General features: G+C 58.7%; 1 protein-coding gene across 4 annotated transcripts in view; it reads left to right on the top strand.

The window, feature by feature from the left end:
• Positions 1 to 18,918, top strand: part of RGS12 (regulator of G protein signaling 12) — a 118,354-nt gene that overhangs the window by 40,451 nt on the left and 58,985 nt on the right. The window contains exon 1 of one of the 4 annotated variants that reach the window (XM_086705560.1): positions 11,228 to 11,475. The exons of the other annotated variants lie outside the window; for them this stretch is intronic. Within the exon in view, the coding sequence (XP_086561686.1) occupies positions 11,422 to 11,475 (54 nt within the window). The 5' untranslated portion in view covers positions 11,228 to 11,421. Of the gene's footprint in view, positions 1 to 11,227; positions 11,476 to 18,918 lie in introns of those variants that run through there. 4 annotated transcript variants of the gene reach the window in all.

Raw genomic sequence — 18,918 nt, 5'->3', positions numbered from 1 at the left:
TCTCTCTTTCCTTCACCTTCCCAGCTCTCTCTCTCTCTCTCTCTCTCTCTCTCTCAAAAGAAATAAACATTAAAAAAAAGGACATTCACAGTGTTGTGTGGCCGTGCCCACCCTCCGTCCCCAGCACTGAACCTCTGTGCCCATGAAACACTGGCTCCCCACCCCCTCCCTTGGTCTCTGGAGCCCCACACTTTCCGTCTCTAGTGTTTCAGGACACTGGGTCCTTGTGAAAATGGAATCACATGGGCTCTCTGCTTCCGGGTCTGGCGCGTTTCACTGAGCATAACGTCCTCCAGGCTTGTCCACGGCGTGGCAGGCGTCAAGATGTCCTTCCTTTTTATCCACGTGATCCGTCGTGTGGACATCGCACGTTGTGTTTATCCATCCCTCTGACGACGCGCACTTAGGTTTCTCCCACCGTTTGGCGCTGTGAACACGGTTATGCAAATATCTGTTTGGTTCTAGCTTAAAAATTAATTCTAAATAAGATAAGTTCTTACAGACTGATTGACAATAAACTGGAACTAACAGGCCTTGGTTGATTGTTGCTTCGAGTAATAGGTTCGTTTGTGTTTTGATGTGAAACCGGGATGCTTGAATGTTAGAGGCGGAAGGGGTCTTTGAAGCCGCCCTGTCTTCTAGGCTGGATGTGGGAGGGTCGTCAGAGGCTGGGGGTGGGTCACAGAGGCAGGAGGGGGGCACAGGCTGGAGGCTGGAGCTGGGCGGGGGAGGGGGGCCACCTTGCCTGTGGTGTCGTGGTAACTGGGGGGCAGTGCAGGCCAGCAGGCCGCGTTTGGTCAGCAGCGGTCAGAAGTGGCTCCGGTGCGGCCCCTCGCTGGGTGGAAGGAGAGAGGTGAGTGTGCCGAGTGCGGGGGCCCTCGGAGCTGTGTGGCTCCCAGGGAAGGGGGTCTCGACGAAGCCCGCGTTCTCAGGTCAGCCTGTTGGCCAGCCGTGGGCCGCATTTTTCTGGGAGAAGGCTCGTGGGAGGGGTCTGAGCCTCCCAGGGGTGAGAAGTGGCCCTAGCCCGGCTCACGGTGGCAGCCCGCGGTCAGACCTCCAGGCTCCGTGGTTCCCGCTCACTTCTCCTCGCCCGAGAGAGAGCGCTGGGCCCTCCTGCTGCCCGCCGCCCGCATGTGCACCAGTGTCTGCGCCCTTGATCGAGGGCAGCGGGCAGCTCAGTCTTCGATCTCTGACCTTCAGATCAGCTCTGTGAGGAGATCGTCGTGGTCTCTGTCTTACAGGTCAGGAAACTGAGCCGCAGGGAGTTTCAACAGCATCTTCTAGGCCACGCTAGGCTGCAAAGCTGTGGTCTTTCTCTCGCTTTTGTTAAAATGGTACATTTGGAGACATAGGAGTGAATCTTTGCTAAGTTTGTTTTTTTTTGTTTTTTTTTTGTTTGTTTGTTTTTTGCCTAAAGGGTTCAAAACGTACAAGCTGCAAATACCTTTCTTGAACACTCATCGCTGGTAAGCCTGTTTCTAAGGGAAGCTTGTTGAACACACTGTCTCTCTGTACTTCTCTTTGTTACTCTCTAGCGGGTGTCCTCGGCAGCCTGGGAGACCGTCCCCGACCTCTTGGTCCTCGCACCCTCGGACGGTCCCCTCCCCAGAGGCACCGGCTTTCACGTCAGCCTTCAGGTGGTGCCTGATCATCCTGGGCCTCTCAGAACATTCTCTCCTCATTGCTCCCCGCCAGGGGCCCCTGCCCCCCGGCCACCAGCAGCCCCGCTCCTCTGCGTAAGTCCTGTCTCGAGTCCTCGTCCGGGACACCAGCAGCTCGGATTGGGTCCCCCGGAGGGAGACTCAGATGGAGAGCTCTGCAGGCCTGGGGACCCGCATCAACTGGGGTGATGAAACAGTACGTGTGTGTCAGTCCAAATGAGTGGCGACTGCGTAAAACAAGAATAACTGTTTTGTTTTTTTGTTTGGTTTAAAAATGTGTACAAGTAAATCACAGCGTGGCCACTAGTGTGAGCGCTGGGAGGTGAGTGGACTGCAAGCTCCAGGCGATGTCAGTGCTCAGGCAGAGGGTGAAGGTGTGGTTCGTCCTTGATTTTCATAAGGTGAGGACGCATGCTGTCATCTCCAGGGTGGCCTGAGACAGTAAAATAAAGAGCGCTTTTAGATTGCAGGGAGGAGAAATGGAATTTTGAAAACCAGTCAACTCAGCAGACGGTAGGAGTGGGAGAGACGGGACGGTAGGAGGGCGGAGAGCTGGGGGCCGTCCACGGCGGCAGCACTGAGTAGAGCCGTGGGGTGAAGGCCCCACATGTCAGTAGGAACATCGATTTCATTTTTTTTTTTTTTACATTTATTTATTTTGAGAGACACAGAGACAGCACGAGGGGGGAAGGGGCAGAGAGGGAGGGAAAGAGAGAGAATCCCAAACAGACCCCGCACTGTCGGCACAGAGCCCGACATGGGGCCTGAACCCACAAAACCGCGAGATCGCGACCTGAGCCAAAACCAGGAGTCGAACTCTTAACCAGCTGAGCCACCCACATGCCCCAAGAACATCGCTTTTATTTTTTATTAAAAAAATTTTTTTTTTAATCTTTATTTATTCTTGAGAGAGAGACAGACAGAGCATGAGCGGGGAAGGGGCAGAGAGAGAGGGAGACACAGAATCGGAAGCAGGCTCCAGGCTCCGAGCCGTCAGCCCAGCGCCTGACGCGGGGCTCGAACTCACCGACCGCGAGATCGTGACCTGGCTGAAGTCAGACGCTCAACTGACTGAGTCACCCAGGCACCCCAAGAACACCGATTTTAAATGAATCAGATATACCAGTTAAAAAGAAAAGATTGTCAGACTGCATGTAAAATCTGATTATTTTCTTTACTAGAGACACACCCAAAAGTTAAGGACACAGAAAGCAAACAAAAAACTGGAAAAGAACACACTGAGCAGTACTAATCAGAACAGTGGCAGTCGCATTAATGCCAGCGGGGGCTTTCGGGCAAAAAAGCATCCCTAGAGCTAAAAAGGGAGCCTTCAGAATCGTAAGAGGCAGTGAGAAGTTCTCATCCTGAAGTTTGTATGCATTCAGTAACGTGGTCTCCACATACCTAAGGCAAAAATGGGTAGAAGCAGGAGAAGAAGTGGGCTAATTGACACGGCGGGAGGTGTTTTACACTCCCTGCCTCGCACCTGGCGGCTGGAGCAGGAGAACAAAGTCTGGAAGAGAGAGGATCTGAGCAGCATGACTCCCAACTTGGCCTCCCGGACGGACGTGCGGCACTGCACCCGATGGCCCGCTCTCTACCCCTCCTGGACCGTTTGAACGTTGAGCGCGTGCTGGGCCGTAAAGCCGGCCTGCGTAGGTGCGGAGGACTCTCCAACAGTGTGTCCTGTGCCACACCCAGCGTACTAGAAACCAGCGACGAGCGGGTGGTGCCCGTACATGTGGGAGTACGCGACCCGTCGCTCCAAGGAGAGTCACTGTGGGGGTCGGGAGTGACGCTGCGGACCTCCACTCTGACCCGTGGCCTGCGGGTACGGGGTGCCCACGGCGACGTTTGTGGTGTCACGATGCCCGTACGAGAAGGGAAGGGAAGTGGAAAGTCGTCTGGAGGTGAGAAGAAGAGCTGTAAAAACGACACGCGGGAAGGGGAAGCTGGCAGAAATGAGGGCAGAAGCAGAAGTCGGTGACACAGAAATCAACAGACTAAACGGGCAGAGGAATACACGAAGAGGGGTTACTTCCCAGCTCAATTTATGAGGCCCCCGAACCTTGACCCCCAAACCTGATGTGGACTGAGAGGAGAAGAGAGGAGAGGAGAGGGGAGGAGGGGGAGGAGAGGGGAGGAGGGGGAGGGGAGGAGAGGGGAGGAGGGGGAGGGAAGGAGAAGGGAGGAGGGGGAAGGGAGGAGGGGAAGAGGGAGAGGGGAGGAGGGAGAGGGGAGGATGGGGGAGGGGAGGGGAGGAGAGGGGAGGAGGGGGAGGGGAGGAGGGGGAAGGGGAGGAGGGGGAAGGGAGGAGGGGGAGGGGAGGAGGGGGAGGGGAGGAGGGGGAGGGGAGGAGGGGGAAGGGAGGAGGGGGAAGGGAGGAGGGGGAAGGGAGGAGGGGGAAGGGAGGAGGGGAGGAGGGGGAGGGGAGGAGAGGGGCCGGCTGCCCACAGGTGAGCACAGGTGGAAGCACTTAACATCACGACGTAAGTGCAGGTTCATGTTTATTCCAAGGACAGGATATTTTTTTTATGCTTGAAAATCAATATAATTGACCACAGTAACAGAGTAAAGTAGAAAAATGATATATCCTCTCAACAGAAGCAGGGAAAGCGTTTGGTAAAAGTCGGCATCCGTTCATGGGAAAAACAAAAACAAAGCAAAACAAAACTTAACAAAATAGGAATTTAAAGGGAACTTCCTTAATCTGATGAGGTGATAAAAAGTCCCCATAGCGGGCAGCTTACTTAAGCTTTTCCCTTGAGATCAAAGCAAGAGAAAGACGGATGCTGCTACCATTTCTGTTCAAATGTTTCTTGCCAGTCTGAGTTTACTAAGAGAGTAAAAACGTAAAAACAGTCGATAATTAACAACCACAAAGGAAGGACGAAAACGTTGTCCTCAGGGGCGGCTGGGTGGCTCGGTCAGCCAAGTGTTGTCCGCCTCTCGATTTTGGCTCAGGTCATGATCTCACAATTTCCTGGGTTCGAGCCCCACATCGGGCTCTGCTGACGGTGTGGAGCCTGCTTGGGACTCTCTCTCTCTCCCTCTCTCTCTGCCCCCAGCCCCCGCTCATGCTGTCTCTGTTTCTCTCAAAATAAATAAACGTAAAGAAGTTTTTTTAGAGAAAATGTTCTCACATGGTATGGTATCATAGGAAATCTAAAAGAATCTAGAGGTTAATTATTAAAATTAATGAATACCCAGCAAGGTTGCCGGGTATAGTCAGTTTACAATAATCAGTTGTGGGTATGGTTAGAAAACAGCGTATAAGATTCCGTGCAATTTTTCAAGTTTATTTACTTATTTTGGAGAGAGACGGAGCTGGCGTGAGTGGGGGAGGGGCGGAGAGAGGGGGAGAGAGAGAATCCCAAGCAGGGTCTGTGCTGTCAGCACAGAGCCTGACGAGGGGCTCAAACCCACGAAACTGAGATCAGGACCGGAGCCAGAACAGAGTCAGACGCTCACCCGACTGAGCCCCCAGGCGCCCCGTAGCGGCCCGGATATTCTTGAAGGAGGATAGGTAGGAGGAGGTCCGCCATTCGCCATCGAAATGTGTTATAGTGGAAGCAACTCCAAACAGGGTCCGTGTTGGCCCTCCTCCGTAGGAGGAGGGCGTGCACAGAGGTAGACCCCGTGCCCGTGGACGTGGGCTGTGTGCAGAGCAGGGCCGAGTGTGGTCTTTTCAGTGGTGCTGGAATAAGAGATCCACGCGGGAAAAAGAAAGAAAGAAAGAAAGAAAGAAAGAAGGTCCTCGTGCCCTACCAACACAGCTCAATCCAGCTATAACGCGGAGGGCAGCACAAGATCATTACCTGAGGGCGGTGCGGGCTCACGGCCTCATGGTGTTGGGGCGTGAGCCATAGAGGTCAAGGCTGATGCTGAGACCCGGAGAATGTCGGGGCCCTTCATGCGTGCAGGTACACCACTGCTAGATTATGGGGGAGGGGGGTGGGGGGAGGCCCCACCAGAAGAGTGGGCAGGAGATTCAGGCGGGTGTTTTACCAGACGACGGCCTGATGGCACGTCACACGGGAGAAGGTTTCCAGCCCTGTTCATCGTCAGGGAGGTACAGTTACGGCCGTGGTGAGGTCAACACCCCGGGAGGGCTGCAGTGAGGACTGACGTGTCAGCAGGAACCGGGCCGGGGCTGTGCAGGTGAGCCCTCGAGAGGAGGCTGGACAGGAGCCGGGGCGCGGGGAGGCAGGGGCGGGGGGGCCTGTCCTCCGAGCGGGGAGAGGAGCTACTGACAGATGGCGGGAAGGGGGCAAGGTCCTGGTTGGGGGGGGGGGGCGGTCAGGGAATGAGTCAGACTATAGGAATGTCAGAGGGGAGTCTTGTATGTTTTTGAAAAGGTGCCCATTTTAGTCTTGACCATGGCGGACGGTCACCGAGGAAGCAGTGGCCTGAGAGGTGGGTCAGGGAGAAAACAGCCAGTGCTGTTGGTCCAGTGTGGACAGCGGGGACGTCTCCGCCCTCTAGGTGTTTAGGCAGGTGTTTAGGTTTTTAGGATGTGGACCAACGGTGTTGGCGTTTGTGAGACAGTCCCAAGATGCAGAGGCCCTGAGCTGAGCACGCATAGGTTTAAAAGGGGAGCTGTGCCCCGAGACCGGCGTGGGAGCCCAGAGTCAGCTTCTGGGGGGTCCTTCGTCCAGCGTCACCATTGTAGGCTGTTGGCCACGGGGAACAAGAAACAATTTGCTGTCTGTACGTGGGGCCGGGCTGATCCACCACGGTCCTGCTCGCAGAGAGGGTCGAGCCGTGAGGGGTTGTGGGTGTGCTGGGTCTGCAGGAGCTCCTTCTGCGGCTGGGCGGGGGCTTCTCTCCTTAGCTGTCTGGACCGGTGACCAAGGAAGTCTTATATGGCACAGAATGTGCAAGGCTGCGTGTGTGACAGGGGGTGAGTGTGTGGGGTCCGCAGAGCGTGTGGGGAAGGTGCTCGTCCAGCACGGCGGTGACAGTTGTCGCGGTGGGGATTGGACATGGCCCGCAAGCCCCCAGGGCACAGGTCAGTGGAGAAAGGTGGCTCTGGGACCGTCGGTTCCTGTGATTTGGTGCAGGCATGGCAGGAAGGCTCCTGGACTGAGCTGCTTGGCCAGGGCCCAGGGAGGGGCTCGAGGGTCAGTAGGGTGAAGAAGAAGGACTTGGGGGCACCCGGTGTGAGGCATGTGGTACTGGGACATCCTGGAAGGAGGCATGGTGGCCGCGGCACATTGGTGGCAAGGTGATGGCAGTGGGGGAGCTGGAATAGGTTTGTGGGCCAGAGATGGGCCCCTCTCAGGAGGGAATGTTCACAGTCCCTCACCGTGTGGGGCCCGCACACGAAGGTCTCAAGACACGCACAGCTGCCTGGGGACAGAAGGGAGGGAGGGAGGGCCAGCCCGAGACTTGGGTGTTGTTCTAAGTGTGGCGGAAGCTTCTGGCGAAACTCACAACAGGGAGCTGAGGGAGAGAGGGGCGTGGCGTGTGGCAGGGCAGGAGGGACGGGGCCCAGCCTTGCTCCAGCTGTCAGGAGCTCCGGGGGCTTCAGGAGGAAGGCCCTAAGTGTCTGAGTGACAGGAGAACACGGGGGTGGGACCCTGCAGGAGCCCTGGGAGCTGGGGCACAGGAGAGGGGAGGGATCTGGGCCGGGCAGAAAGGCCATGGTGAGGGCCGGAGTCGGCACCCCGTGGCCCTCAGGCCATAGGCTTGTCCTGCGAGTAAAGCTTTATTGGGGACAGTGGCAGAGTTGGGTGGTGCAGACGGTGACCCACAGACTGGATGTTTATTCTCGAGCAAGCTGGCTGCACCCTAGTGACAGCCACGGTGCCCAAGCTCGCTGTGGCCCCGGGAGGGGAGGGGACCTGGCTGCTGTCTAGACTGTGGGGTCCTTCAGTTCATGGCCTTTCTAGACGGGCCCCCTGCTGAGAGCCAGGCCCACCTGCCCTGCTGCCCCTGGGGCCTCCCTGGCTGGAGCCAGAGCCCCACGGGGAGCTCCCCGCCGCTCCTTCTGGTTCTCACAACACCCCGGCCCCTCTGCACTCCCCCTGGGAGCACTGTGCTGGGGGGAAGGCGGCTGGCTGGCAGAGGGCCCTGCTGTGGTTAGCAGGGACTGGCAGTTCAGGGCCTGGACAGCAGGGGGCGCCGAGGCCATGCATTTTCCTCCCAACTTGTCCAGACTTCTCCGTGGGGGGTGGGGGGTGGGGGGTGGGGGGTGGGGGTGGGAGCGGCCCCTGCATCTGAGGCTGGGCTGCTGTCTGCGCTCATCTCCCTCTGCCGCGCTTGAACCTGTAGAGGAGTGCGTGTGTTCCCTCTGGGTCCAGCTGTGCCCGGGATGGGTGGAAGACCAGGGAAGGCATGACGGGTCCGGGGCATTTAGGAGACGATGCCCCTTGCCCTCCCGAGACTGGCTTGGGGCTGCGGCAGGAACCAGTGAGAGGCACCTGGGGAGGCGGCGGCCGCTGCAAGGGGATCCAGGATACGGGAGGAGCTCTTTGGTGGGCCCCTTCACCAGAATTTTCTAGGTGGCCGGGTCTAGAGAACGAGGCTCCTCTCTGCCTGGCTTGCCGGTGTTCCCCCCGGGATGCCCGCTGCTTCCCCCCCCCCCCCCCCATCTGTGTGCTCTGGCCGGACCCTCCCCGGACATGCTCCCTGAGCTGCCCCGACCCAGCCCCCCACGGGACCTCTGCTGCCGTCCCCGAGTGCTTGCACCGCGTTCTCAGCTCAGGACAGACCCCTGGACTGGCTCGGGGCAGAGGGCACAAAGGCCCTCTGGGCTCCCTCCAGCCCGGTGACGCGCCTGTAGCTGCTTGCCACCTGCTTCCTGTTGTCTGGCTTCCTGGGCCAGAGCACCCCCCCCCCCCCCCCCCGCCCCACGGCCCCCAGCTCTCCCGCTGGGGTGGACCGGTGCCGGCAGCTCACGTGGCCGGGCAGGCCTGGGGTTGGGGGCCAAGGACGGCTCCGACCTCAGCTGGCCCTCTCCCCACCGCCTCTGGGCAGCTCCCTGTCCTGCCGAGCCCAAGCCCGTGCAGTGCCAGGCCACGCCGCCACTGCCACCCGGCGTCTCCCGTCGTGCTCAGACCCACACTTGGTCTTATTAGGGGCTAGTCCCCAGTTGGCCGTGAGTCAGCACGCTCGTCAGAATAGGGAGGATTCGATGGCGGGCGTGTTTGGCGCACTGCGGGAGCCCTTGGACACTTTGACAGCCAGGGAACCCCTCCTTTCCCCCGGAGGTGAGCCGGGCTCTGGGGGCCGAGGGCACCGTGTGGCACGGGCAGGGGTTGTCCCCAGACGTTGCCCCCGTCCCCTCCCTCTCCTTGCCCTGCGGACGGCAGACAAGGGCAGGCTGACAGCAAATGGGGAGACACAGAAGGCCCCAAAGGGACACAAGAGAGCACATGCCGCGTGGAGCCAGATGGCGGCGGGTGGCTGTGTGGGCCACACGCGACGGCCACATGCACGAGGTGGGGGTCAGCTTCCTCTGGTGGGGTATGGGCGCTTCCGTCTGAGGCGGTTAGAGTGAGAACAGGTCCGGCACCCGAGCGGCGGCGTGCACGACTCGGCACCCGGGTGCTGGGTTTCGGGATCTGCCGCGTGCCCTGGGGTGTGGCCTACCAGTCCCGCAGTCCGGCTCCGGCCTCCGGTGGTCACTGGTGGTCACTGGTGGTCGTCCGTGTGGTCTGGCAGGCCTTCCGGGCCAGGGTGCTGCTGGCCTGCACTCTGGCCTGGAGGCCACTGTCTTCTCCCCAAACCTACAAGTAGTGTAGGCCCCTGGGAGATCATTGGGGACAATAACCTGGTCACAGAGTCACCGGCTGTCCTGGCCACCTATGAAAACCTTCCAGTGTGTTTTCTCTGAAAGTGTGTGTGCGTGTGTGTGTGTGTGCACATGTATGGGTGCACGTGTATGGGTGCGTGTGTGCATGCGTCCGTGTGTGCACACGTATGGGGTGTGAGTGTGCGTGTTGGAGGGTGACATCAGGGCATGCGTGTCCGGCTTGGGGGGGGGTGGCGTGTGGCCTGTACCCACCGGGCCGGGCCGGATCCTGTCTCAGCCTTGCCAGCCTGCGGTTTGTACCACACGGCGCTCTGGGTGCGGCTTCTTCTCTCTTCCCGGCCGCCAGGGGAAGGAGGTGGGCTTGCTGGCCTTGTCTGCCAGACTTGATTTATACCCAGGAAAGGCGACTCATCCGTGTGCCCGCGGGGCCTGTTTGCAGGCCGTGGCCCCCGCTTTCCCTCACACTGGCTGGCTGGCCTGTTTGAGAAAGACGATGAGTCCTGCTCCTGTGGCCCGGAGAACAGGTGGAGTGAGCGGGCCGTGGCACTTGGACATGAGGCCCCTCCAGGCTTGGTGGGGCAACCGAGGGAGCCCAGGAAACCCTGGGTGGGGGGGGTTGGAGGGAGCTCTCTCGGCCGAGGCTCATCCCCCGCCCCGCCCCATGGAGCAGGGGGGAGGTGGGGCAGCCCGGGGCGCCCCTGCCCACCTCCTGGGGGCCCGGGCTGAAGGCTGCTGCTCCCATCCCCCCCCCTCACTGGGACCCCCTTCCCCGTAGTCCTGGGTGGTGCTGTCTCCCTCGCGGGCCCCGGCGGCTCCTGTGAGCCGGGCCAGGCGCTTCCTGCGCTTGGTGGTGGTGTGGACGGCCTTGGAGGCTTCTGTCCCTTCCTAGCCCTGTGCTGTCGGTTCATACTTTTATTGTGTGTGGATCTCTAGAGAAAAGCAGTCTGAAGAAGCTTGGGCTGATGCCCGTGGTCTGTAAGATTTTCACCTTTCGGGCAGGCCTTGTACAGTCGTGCATGAAACACAGAGTCACGTGCTCCGTGTTATGGATTCTCTGTACTGAACGCTCACGCAGGGAATGCTCCCGTCTCTCCCACGGAAAAGCAAAAGTAAGGATGGGCTCCGCATGGTCAGTGTGGCCGGCTGATGGCCTGACCCCAAACCTGAGGGCCAGCATCCCAGCCTCTTGGCCCTTTGGGCGTCGTGTTTGCTTCCTGAGGTCGGCTCCGATCCGACCGTCCAGGGTGAGCTGAGTGCTGGAGCCCGTGCACGTGAGACCCTACCTCCAGGGCTGTAGAGTTTTGGCAGCGAAGAAGCACTTTGTGGTGAGCACTTTACCGTGGAGTCTCCAGAACGTTGACGGGTAATTTTGCAGTGGTACCTAGGTTCTAGAACCCGTTTCTTATTTCTTTTCTGCCCCCTGTGCGTACGAGGACCTGCCGCGGTTCCCTCGCTTTGAGGTTGTGTCAGGCGTCTGAAGGCAGACGAGGCAGACACAGCACAGCGATAGATGCCTGAGACGGGTTTTAGGAACGCGGCCGATTCCTCAGGTTGGCACCACACAGACTCGTGCATATGGAGGCTTATAATAGAACCGTCAGCAACTGTAATTAAGGCTGTGAACTGCGCCACGCTGCTAAAAAAACAAATTCTCTGCAGCTGTTGGACTGACTGAGAATTACCCCTATCAGCTCAAGTTTGATTCTTCTGATTTGGTAGAGGAAATACTTTAAAAATGATCTCACAGCGTGACTTATGTAAACGGCCTTTTTTTTTTTTTTTTTTTTTTTTTTAATCTGAGACAATTGCGATGGAGTCTGGATCCCTGGCAAACCACAGCTTCCTGCAGTGTCCTGTTGCCATGGGTTACAAAGAGAGCCAAGTGGAACTTCATCTGAAATGTCTTTAAACTTCCCTGGCATGCACAGGCATGCTACTGTGTCAAATGGTATAGTTTAGATCTGCGTGCCTGGTGTGGGGCAGAAATCTTCTTGTCTGAAGATGAATTTGGGCAAAGCGTTGTCAAAGGAAACACACATTTTAAGCGATCAGCAGGTAAGTTTCTTGTCATTTGGCAGAATTTTTCTAAGACAACTTGGCATCTCAGTTATTGCTTTGTTTCCAGACTGTTCGGCAAATGGTCGATTTTCAGTGTAAACTTTGAAAGCTCTTCTCGTGCCTCCATCGTGGAGCTAAATGTGAGTCCTGTGGCGGCGAATGCCCGGCTCTGGGACCACAGGACACCCGGAGCGAGGCTGGGCGGTGGGTCGGTCGCGGGGGGTCCAGCTCAGCCCCCGGGGCACCCCGGCTGCTCGCGCTGTAAGTCAGCCCCACAGAGAGCACCGGTGGTCTTGTCCTTCCCGCGGTAATTCTGACAGCTTTTAAAGAGGGGCGAGGGAGCTAATTTGGGGGAAGTGTTAAGTTCCAACCGGATTATCCAAATCTATCGTCTTCTTTGAGTTACTGTTTTGTATCTGATATTTTAAAATGTAACGAACTGATTTTGCTTCATACATGTACATAGGGAACTACTGGCAATCCTATTGAATGATTGATTATTATCTGAGCTTATAAAGTTGAACTTACTAGAAAACTTTTTCAAGAAAGGTTGGGGGAGCCAGGCAAGAGGAAGGTTTGAGATTTAAAAAAAGAATAATTTTATTTTCCTCTTGTGGCCGTGCTGTGTTGATGTAAATGTCACTAATTGCAGGGTACCGGTTTTAAATTCGTTCTTTTCCGAGGGCTGTTTCATTTTGCAGTTTTCGTGATATCTAAGTAGAACCTCAGGGCGGCGGCTGCAGGCGAGCCGGTTCAGAGGTGACCGGTTTGGGGGTGAAATGGAGGGAAAGGGGGCTTCATCCTCCCTTTTAAATGGAAGATAGAAATAGGTCAGCTGGGTCGGTCAAGGAGGAACCTTACGCAGTCAGTGCACGTTTTCATCTATTTTAAAAACACGCAGCGTGTAGTCTGAAAAGCCCAGGCACTACTAAAGCTCACCGGAGAGGGTGGGCGGGGGGGGGGGGGGTGGCTTTGATGTTTACGGGCGTGCCTGCCGCGTGGCCGCCCCCGGAAGTCCTGGTGCAGAAACGCCGATGTGTTCCTAGGACCCTGTGCCTCGTCCTTGATGGAAAAGTGCATTTGGGGTATACCGTGTCCTTAATGGACCGATTAACCAGTTAGTTACTTGCACATACCCATGCACCACACTCTCATCTCCGTGATCTATAAAGGCAAGTTTTAGGAAATGTTGGTTTTTATGCCGGGTGAGAAAAAAGGTCTCTAAAAAGCTGCCTTTGTACTTGCCTGTATAAATGATTTGGATCCCTTTTGAAATTTTTGCAAGTGCTCAAACTGGCAAATAAGTTGTTCGCATGAGTGTGTTAAAATCTGGGCGTGCGGGTTGTATTTTAAGCAATAGAAAATGCGCAGCTCTCTCCTCCCCGGGGCCGAGGGTGGTATCAGAAGGTGGTGGGCGAGCGGTGGGGGCACCACAGCTCTTTCTGGCTCAGAGTGGGCCCGTGGGGAAGAGGGCAGAAAGAGGGCCACTGCGAGGGGGCGATCCTGCAGCCACGCGGTGTGAAGGGGGTAAACTCGGGGGCACCGTGTGGGAAGGCTGGCTCCACACCTCACCAGCTCTGCTGTCTTAGCGCCTCTAATGGCTGGTCTGTAAGTGGGGTGCCCGGGGAGGCCAGCCTCCATCCACAGCGCACGTGGGCTCCGTGAACGCGGCGTGCCTCTCGTGAGCGCCTTTTATCCGGAGGCAGAGAGCTATTTCCCACGGCCGTTGGAGCACAAAGGAGAGCCGGTGGGCGCTGACCCTGAAAAAGTGTGAGGCTCCCACCGGCCGGATGAGCAGATCACAGTTTTCCCGTCGTTTACGAAGCGAAGTTCAGCATAAGTAGACTTTGCACGTGTGGGTATGCGCCTCTGTCAGAACAAAGCGAGCCATCAGCCCCGACCACGTCGGGGTGGGCGTGAGCGGTGGGTGCTGGTGAGGTGCGGTGGGGGGAGACACGGAGACCCACAGCCTAGAAGGAACGCGAACTGTCACAAGAAGAAAGCTTCGACGAGCTTCCCGCGTGGACCCGTCACCCCACCGCCGCCGTGGCCCTTCTCGGGGCCGGGCCGCCCGGGAGGAGTGACGGGATCCGTGCCCGGCCCTGCCAGGCTTCCACGCCGATGGGCAGGGCTGCGCGGGAGGTTAGTCACCCTTGCGGCTCGTCCTCCCCTGCCCGCTCATAAAGTACAGATGGCACTGGGTTGCGCTTGGCCGAGGTCTGTGGTTCCGTGGCCTGGAAGCGTGTCTCGTGTCACAGATGTGTTGTGAGGTCTGTCTGCCCAGGCAGCTGCCTTCAGGCTGCTAGAGTATGAGAGAAAGAACCTTCCAGAGACCAAGGGGCTTCCACCTCTCCGTGCACTGAGCCCCATGCAGGATTGAAAACAGGAAGGGCTGCACTGGGAAGACAGAGTCCTGTGTTCTGTTGAAGGCGCTCGGGGCGGCGGTGGGGGCGGCCACGCTCAGGGCTCCACTTGGCTGTGACAGCGCCCGGTGGCAGGTGCGTGGAGGGCGAGCCAGCCCCGCAGAAAGGCCTGGACAGGCTGGAGGAAGACAGACCCCGGCGGTGAGGAGGGCCGCCCCGGGTTTGCTCCAGGGGAGGTGCAGGCAGGGGGAGGAAGGGAGAGTGGGCCACACAGGCAGGGCCGGCCACAGCTCTGGCAGCCGGGTCTTCCTTCCCCCTGTCGCGGACGAGGACTCGGTCCCGGTCCCCTCGCGGGCCGGCCAGGTGGGCAGCGGAGGCGGCGAGGGGCGACCCGAGAGCAGGGGCGGGGTCCCCTCGGCCCGGGCCGGCGCACGTGGGGGGCCGAGCGGGCCCCGGAGGCGGTGTCGGGGTGCGGCCACGGGCCCGGCTGCCGGGGTGGCCGTGGGACGGGAGCGAGTGCGCAGGCCTGCCCTTCTGTGGGCCGACGCCCGGCTGGCTCGGGTGGGCCGCACGCGATTGTTTTGCCTTTGCCTGGGTTTCTCCTTCTTTAGCTCAGGCGAGCGGGCTGGCGCTCAGTGCCTGTCTCCGCTCTTGGCCTGTGCCACTCGCGGGGGGACGCGGGCTGCATCCCCTGCGCGGGGCCGGCCCTGCTGGGCTGTCTGTCCCTCAGCGCGCGTGTGCCTCGCCCCACACCTCCTTGGACCCTGACGGCGGGTGGAAGGGGGGGCCGCAGCTGCGTGGGGGCGGTCTGCGTGTATCCCACTCAGTGGCCGCACAGTCTTCTCTCACTTTCTGAGGCTCTGATTCTGGCCATCTGTGCGAGAAGACCTCCCGGTACGTGTGAGGGAGACTCGAGCTTCTGTCTGCACGTCCTCCCCTCCCTTCTGTGAAGACGTCGGTCGCCTTGAACTGGCAGCTGGGTGACCTGCTGACCGTGTGCCCTGGCTGCTGCCGCCCCCGGGGCCTGGGGTGCAGCCGGCACGCGGGCTCCTTTCTCCCTGATCCCGAGAGGGGCGCCTGGCACCCTCCATCCCAGAGCCACCCGTCGGTCATGCTGGTCATCCTGACCAGCTTTCCCGGGGGCCCCGGTTTCCCCAGGACCCCGCCCCCTGGCTTCTCTCCCCAGGTGCCTCCGAGCGACAGCCCTCCAGCCTGTCGCGGCAGCAGGGACCCCACTGCTCCCAGCTCCCTCTGGACGTGCAGGAGGCGGGTAGGAAGTAGCGTTCCAGGTGGGCTTCTCCCTCGGTGTCCCCTGCCCTTCGCTCTGGCCTTCCCTCGAGCCCTGTGTCGCCAAAGCCCGAGGACTCAGCCCTCCAAGTGTGTCCCTGCGTCCTTACTTCCTCACCCCCACCTCGCTCTCTCGCCTGCAGCCCTGGGGGGTGCACACCCTGCCCTGCGTCAGCCCGTCTCCAGCCCGAGGGGACACCGCGCGTGCCCTTCTCCACGCCACGCGCTCCCGTAGCGCTTGGCTTGCCCGGGCAGCGGGGACGTGACGTCGACTTGCCGAGGCAGCGGGGACGTGACGTCTTGGGTTCACCTCCAGCCCCCAGCATAAGCACCTGGGGGCGGGGCTGCCCGTTCTGGGCGTGCGGCCGTGTCACACGCACCCGCGTGTGCAGGAGGCGTTCAGTGAGTGCAGGCGACCTCAGCGGGATCCCTCCCCCCTCCCCCCAGGCCCTGCCTGACCCTGAGGGTGGGGCTGCGGGGGCGATGGAGCCAGCCCGGGAGGATGGAAGGACGCATGGACGGCTCCAGCTTGAGGCTCCGCTCTGCTCCCGTTGGGTGGAGGTTTGGGAACCCCCTGAGGCATCTCGGCCTTGATGAGAAAGCGCTTCCCTGGGGTTGGGCCTCGACTTCGCCCGACAGTGGGGCTTGGATTCCGGTCTCCAGCGTGTACCTGCGTGTCCCGGTCCCGCAGAAGGAGCTCCTCGGGGACGGTGTCTGTCTGAGAGCCAGACTGAGTGCTGCCGCCCCCACAGAGCATTCCAGAGAGGCGAGTTTCCCTCCCCTTCGCTGGCCGTGCTGTCCCGTCGGGCTGCTGAGTCGTGGCCGTCATCCCAGACCCTCTGCCGCCTCCTACCCTGTCTCCCTTAAGCCGGGCCAGCCGGCCACGAGGGGGGATTTGCAGTCTTCAGTCAGCAGTAAGGTCGGAGGGTTTCTGTGCGAGGTCGGATGTGCACTCCGAATCAATCCCCTAGCCTGAGCGTGGAGCCTGCGTGCCGCTCGCTCGTCAGGGTTTTTGCAGAAGGCACCACGTCAGCCTTCACCAAGTGCTTGACAGGAATATTCACTCTTGAGTCCTTGGGAGGATGCTGTCATTGTGGGTTTGGCCTCATTCGGTCTCTTGTGATTTTATTGGAGGCCGAAGAAGTCTTTGGGACGCACACACCTGTGCATACGTGCCCACGTGCAAACACACGTGCACATCAGGACCCGCACACGGGATGTGCATGCACACGCGCGGCTCTGAGGCACACTTTAGAGAGAGAGGCCCAGGTTCAGCCACGAGCCGACTAAAGGCCCCCCACTGCTGCAGCGCCTCTCCCCGTTGGGCTGTACAAACTGTGGTGTGCCGTGCCGTGATGGCTGTGCCCTCGCCCTCGCCCTCGCCCGTGACCGTGTCCAGCTGTCCTGTTTGTCACCCGAGTGCCTGTGCCGTGTGTCATCCCTGTCTCCTAGGTCAGAGAACTTCTTTACCGTGAACGTGATAGTTTGAACCTTAGAAATTGTGCCCCCCCCCCCACGCCTTTATGTGAGCCTTCTGCCCAGGTGTCTCTTGGTGGAACCTGCTGGAAAGCCGTAGTGTGTGTGTGTGGGGGGGGTGTGCTTGTGTGCTCACGTGTGTGAGCACAGAGAGGGCGGGGTTGGGATGGAACGCCGTGGAATCCTCGCGAGGGGATGCGCTCCGAGCCTGGCCCTCTCGCCAGGCCGCTGCGAGGTCTGTGGGAGGCCACTCAGGTGTCTCGCCACCGAGGGACCTGGGGGCCGGCCTGCAGGGGCCGACATGGAGGCTGTGCGGGCCGACTCAGGGGCCTGGCGAGGAGGGCCTCCCTGACAAGGTGCAGGTGGGCTGGCCAGGGGAGGGGACAGCAGGGGCTGGGGGCTTCCCACAGCGGCTCTCAGAGTCAGGGAGACACGGCAGGACCCGCGCGCGCACACGTGCGACTCTGAGGCCGGGCTCGCGCACAGCGTAGATCTGGGAAGCACTTGGGTTTCACGTTTTCCTGTCCATCTTACGTTGTCATCGTCATCCACACCCGTGGCTGGTGGCCACTGACCTGACCTGGTAACGCCGAGGGTCGTGGCTGAGTGTGAAGACGTCTGGGCCCGCGGAGCTGAGTCAGGGCATGAGCCCAACAGGCCCCACACGCGCCCTGCTCTCCTCTGCACTCGGCCCGGCGAGGGGTCACTTGAAACGGAAACGATCAAGTTCTTAAAAAGTCACATAAACATATATTAGATGCAAGTAGAATTGTTAAATTCCTCGGGGTTTTCATCATTTGGGTTGTTTACATTCTCTCTGTATTCCGAACATTTGGTGCCTTTGGGCAACCTGCAGCCCTGGTCTCTTCTTTAGGACTCAGATACGACCAGGTGTCTAACACTTTCTGTGTCTAAGACGGGAAATTTTGTCAGTGGCTCAACATGAAAAACGGATGTTATTGTGTGTTACTATACATCGAAGTGATTTGGAAATGATACAGTTTAATGCTTGCAGGCTTAACCTCGGTAAAGGCTAGACTCATCATCCAGTGTGCTTCGTGTAAATGGTCTAAAATTGTCACACCATTAATTCCAAATGAAATATGCATGGAATGTGTGTGGTCCAGACAGATTCCCTGCTGGAAATAAACATGATTTCTACTGAACTATCGGGCTTACGAGACTGACCCGAGGAGTGGAGATTGTTTGAACTTAAACCACGTATCTCAAATACTTCGTAAGTTTCTCTAAAACAGACTGAATTCCCGTCTTGCAGGAATGTGCTGGAACTCTTTAGAGCTATACGATTACGGCACGTGTTTAATTGGAAGCTCAGAAAAGTGCTGACTTACCGGGACCTTTCTTCCCTGGAAGCTTGGTTTTACGATTCTGCTTCTTTTGTAAGGATCACATGTAGGTATGCGAATTTGGGAAGAACCCAAAAATGCGGGCAAATGAAATCAACTTATTAACACAAATTGTACAGAACAAACATTAGGAATGTTAAGTTGTAATTCATAAAAATGTTTACGGTGGCCCGGGGTCTCCCTACGCCGAGAAATCGGGAAAGCCTGACTTTTCAGTCACACTGAGCAGCTGGCTTCCCCTTTGCGGGAGCTGCTCTCTGGGAATGTTCTGTGGGAGTTTCTGAAGCTTTGCCATTTGGGACTGCTCCCCCCCTCCAGCGGCCAGGATGTGCTAAAAAAAAAAAAATGCACACCAGGCTTTAAAAGGGTAGCAGGGGTCAGAATCGGACGTGTCATGGTCCTGAGGCAAATAGAAATGATTTGGGGGTTCCCCGTCTTTCCCACTGCCCCATTGTTGGCAGGTTGTCTGCCTAGGCCTCCCCAGCCCCTCCCACAATGCGGAGCGCTGAGTGCTGTGCCCTGTGCTCCCCACAGGGCACCTCCCAGACTCCTCCCCGCCGGCACCTGTCCCCGTGGGCAGGCCGCTTCACCTCTTTTGGCTCTCCCCGCTGTTGGAGCGAAGGCCCCTGATCCTTGCTCAGCCTGCTCCCGTGTCCACGTCAGGGGCTGAGGACTTGGGGTGCCGAGCGGGGATCGGCTGACGTAATGGCCCAGCTCTGCCCCTCCCTGGTGGTGTGTGCTTACAAGTAGAATAAATATTGGACAGTAAACAGAAGAGTTAGGTTAATGGTAATTGTACATCATTTACAAATGAAATAATGTGGTCAGGAAAAGTCGTCACCTGTTTCTCCGAAATGTGGGGTGGGTGGGGGACATCTGTGACCTCTGAGCCCTTACAGGCCCCTCCGGGAGGACCCTTAGCACACAGAGCCCACTAGCCCCCGGCT

The sequence above is a fragment of the Puma concolor genome, chromosome B1 (genome assembly GCF_028749965.1).
Source record: "Puma concolor isolate L17-30 chromosome B1, mPumCon1.1.hap2, whole genome shotgun sequence".
NCBI lineage: Eukaryota > Metazoa > Chordata > Mammalia > Carnivora > Felidae > Puma > Puma concolor.
The sequence above is the reverse complement of the archived record's forward strand: the minus strand, read 5'-3'. Positions and strand labels throughout refer to the sequence as shown.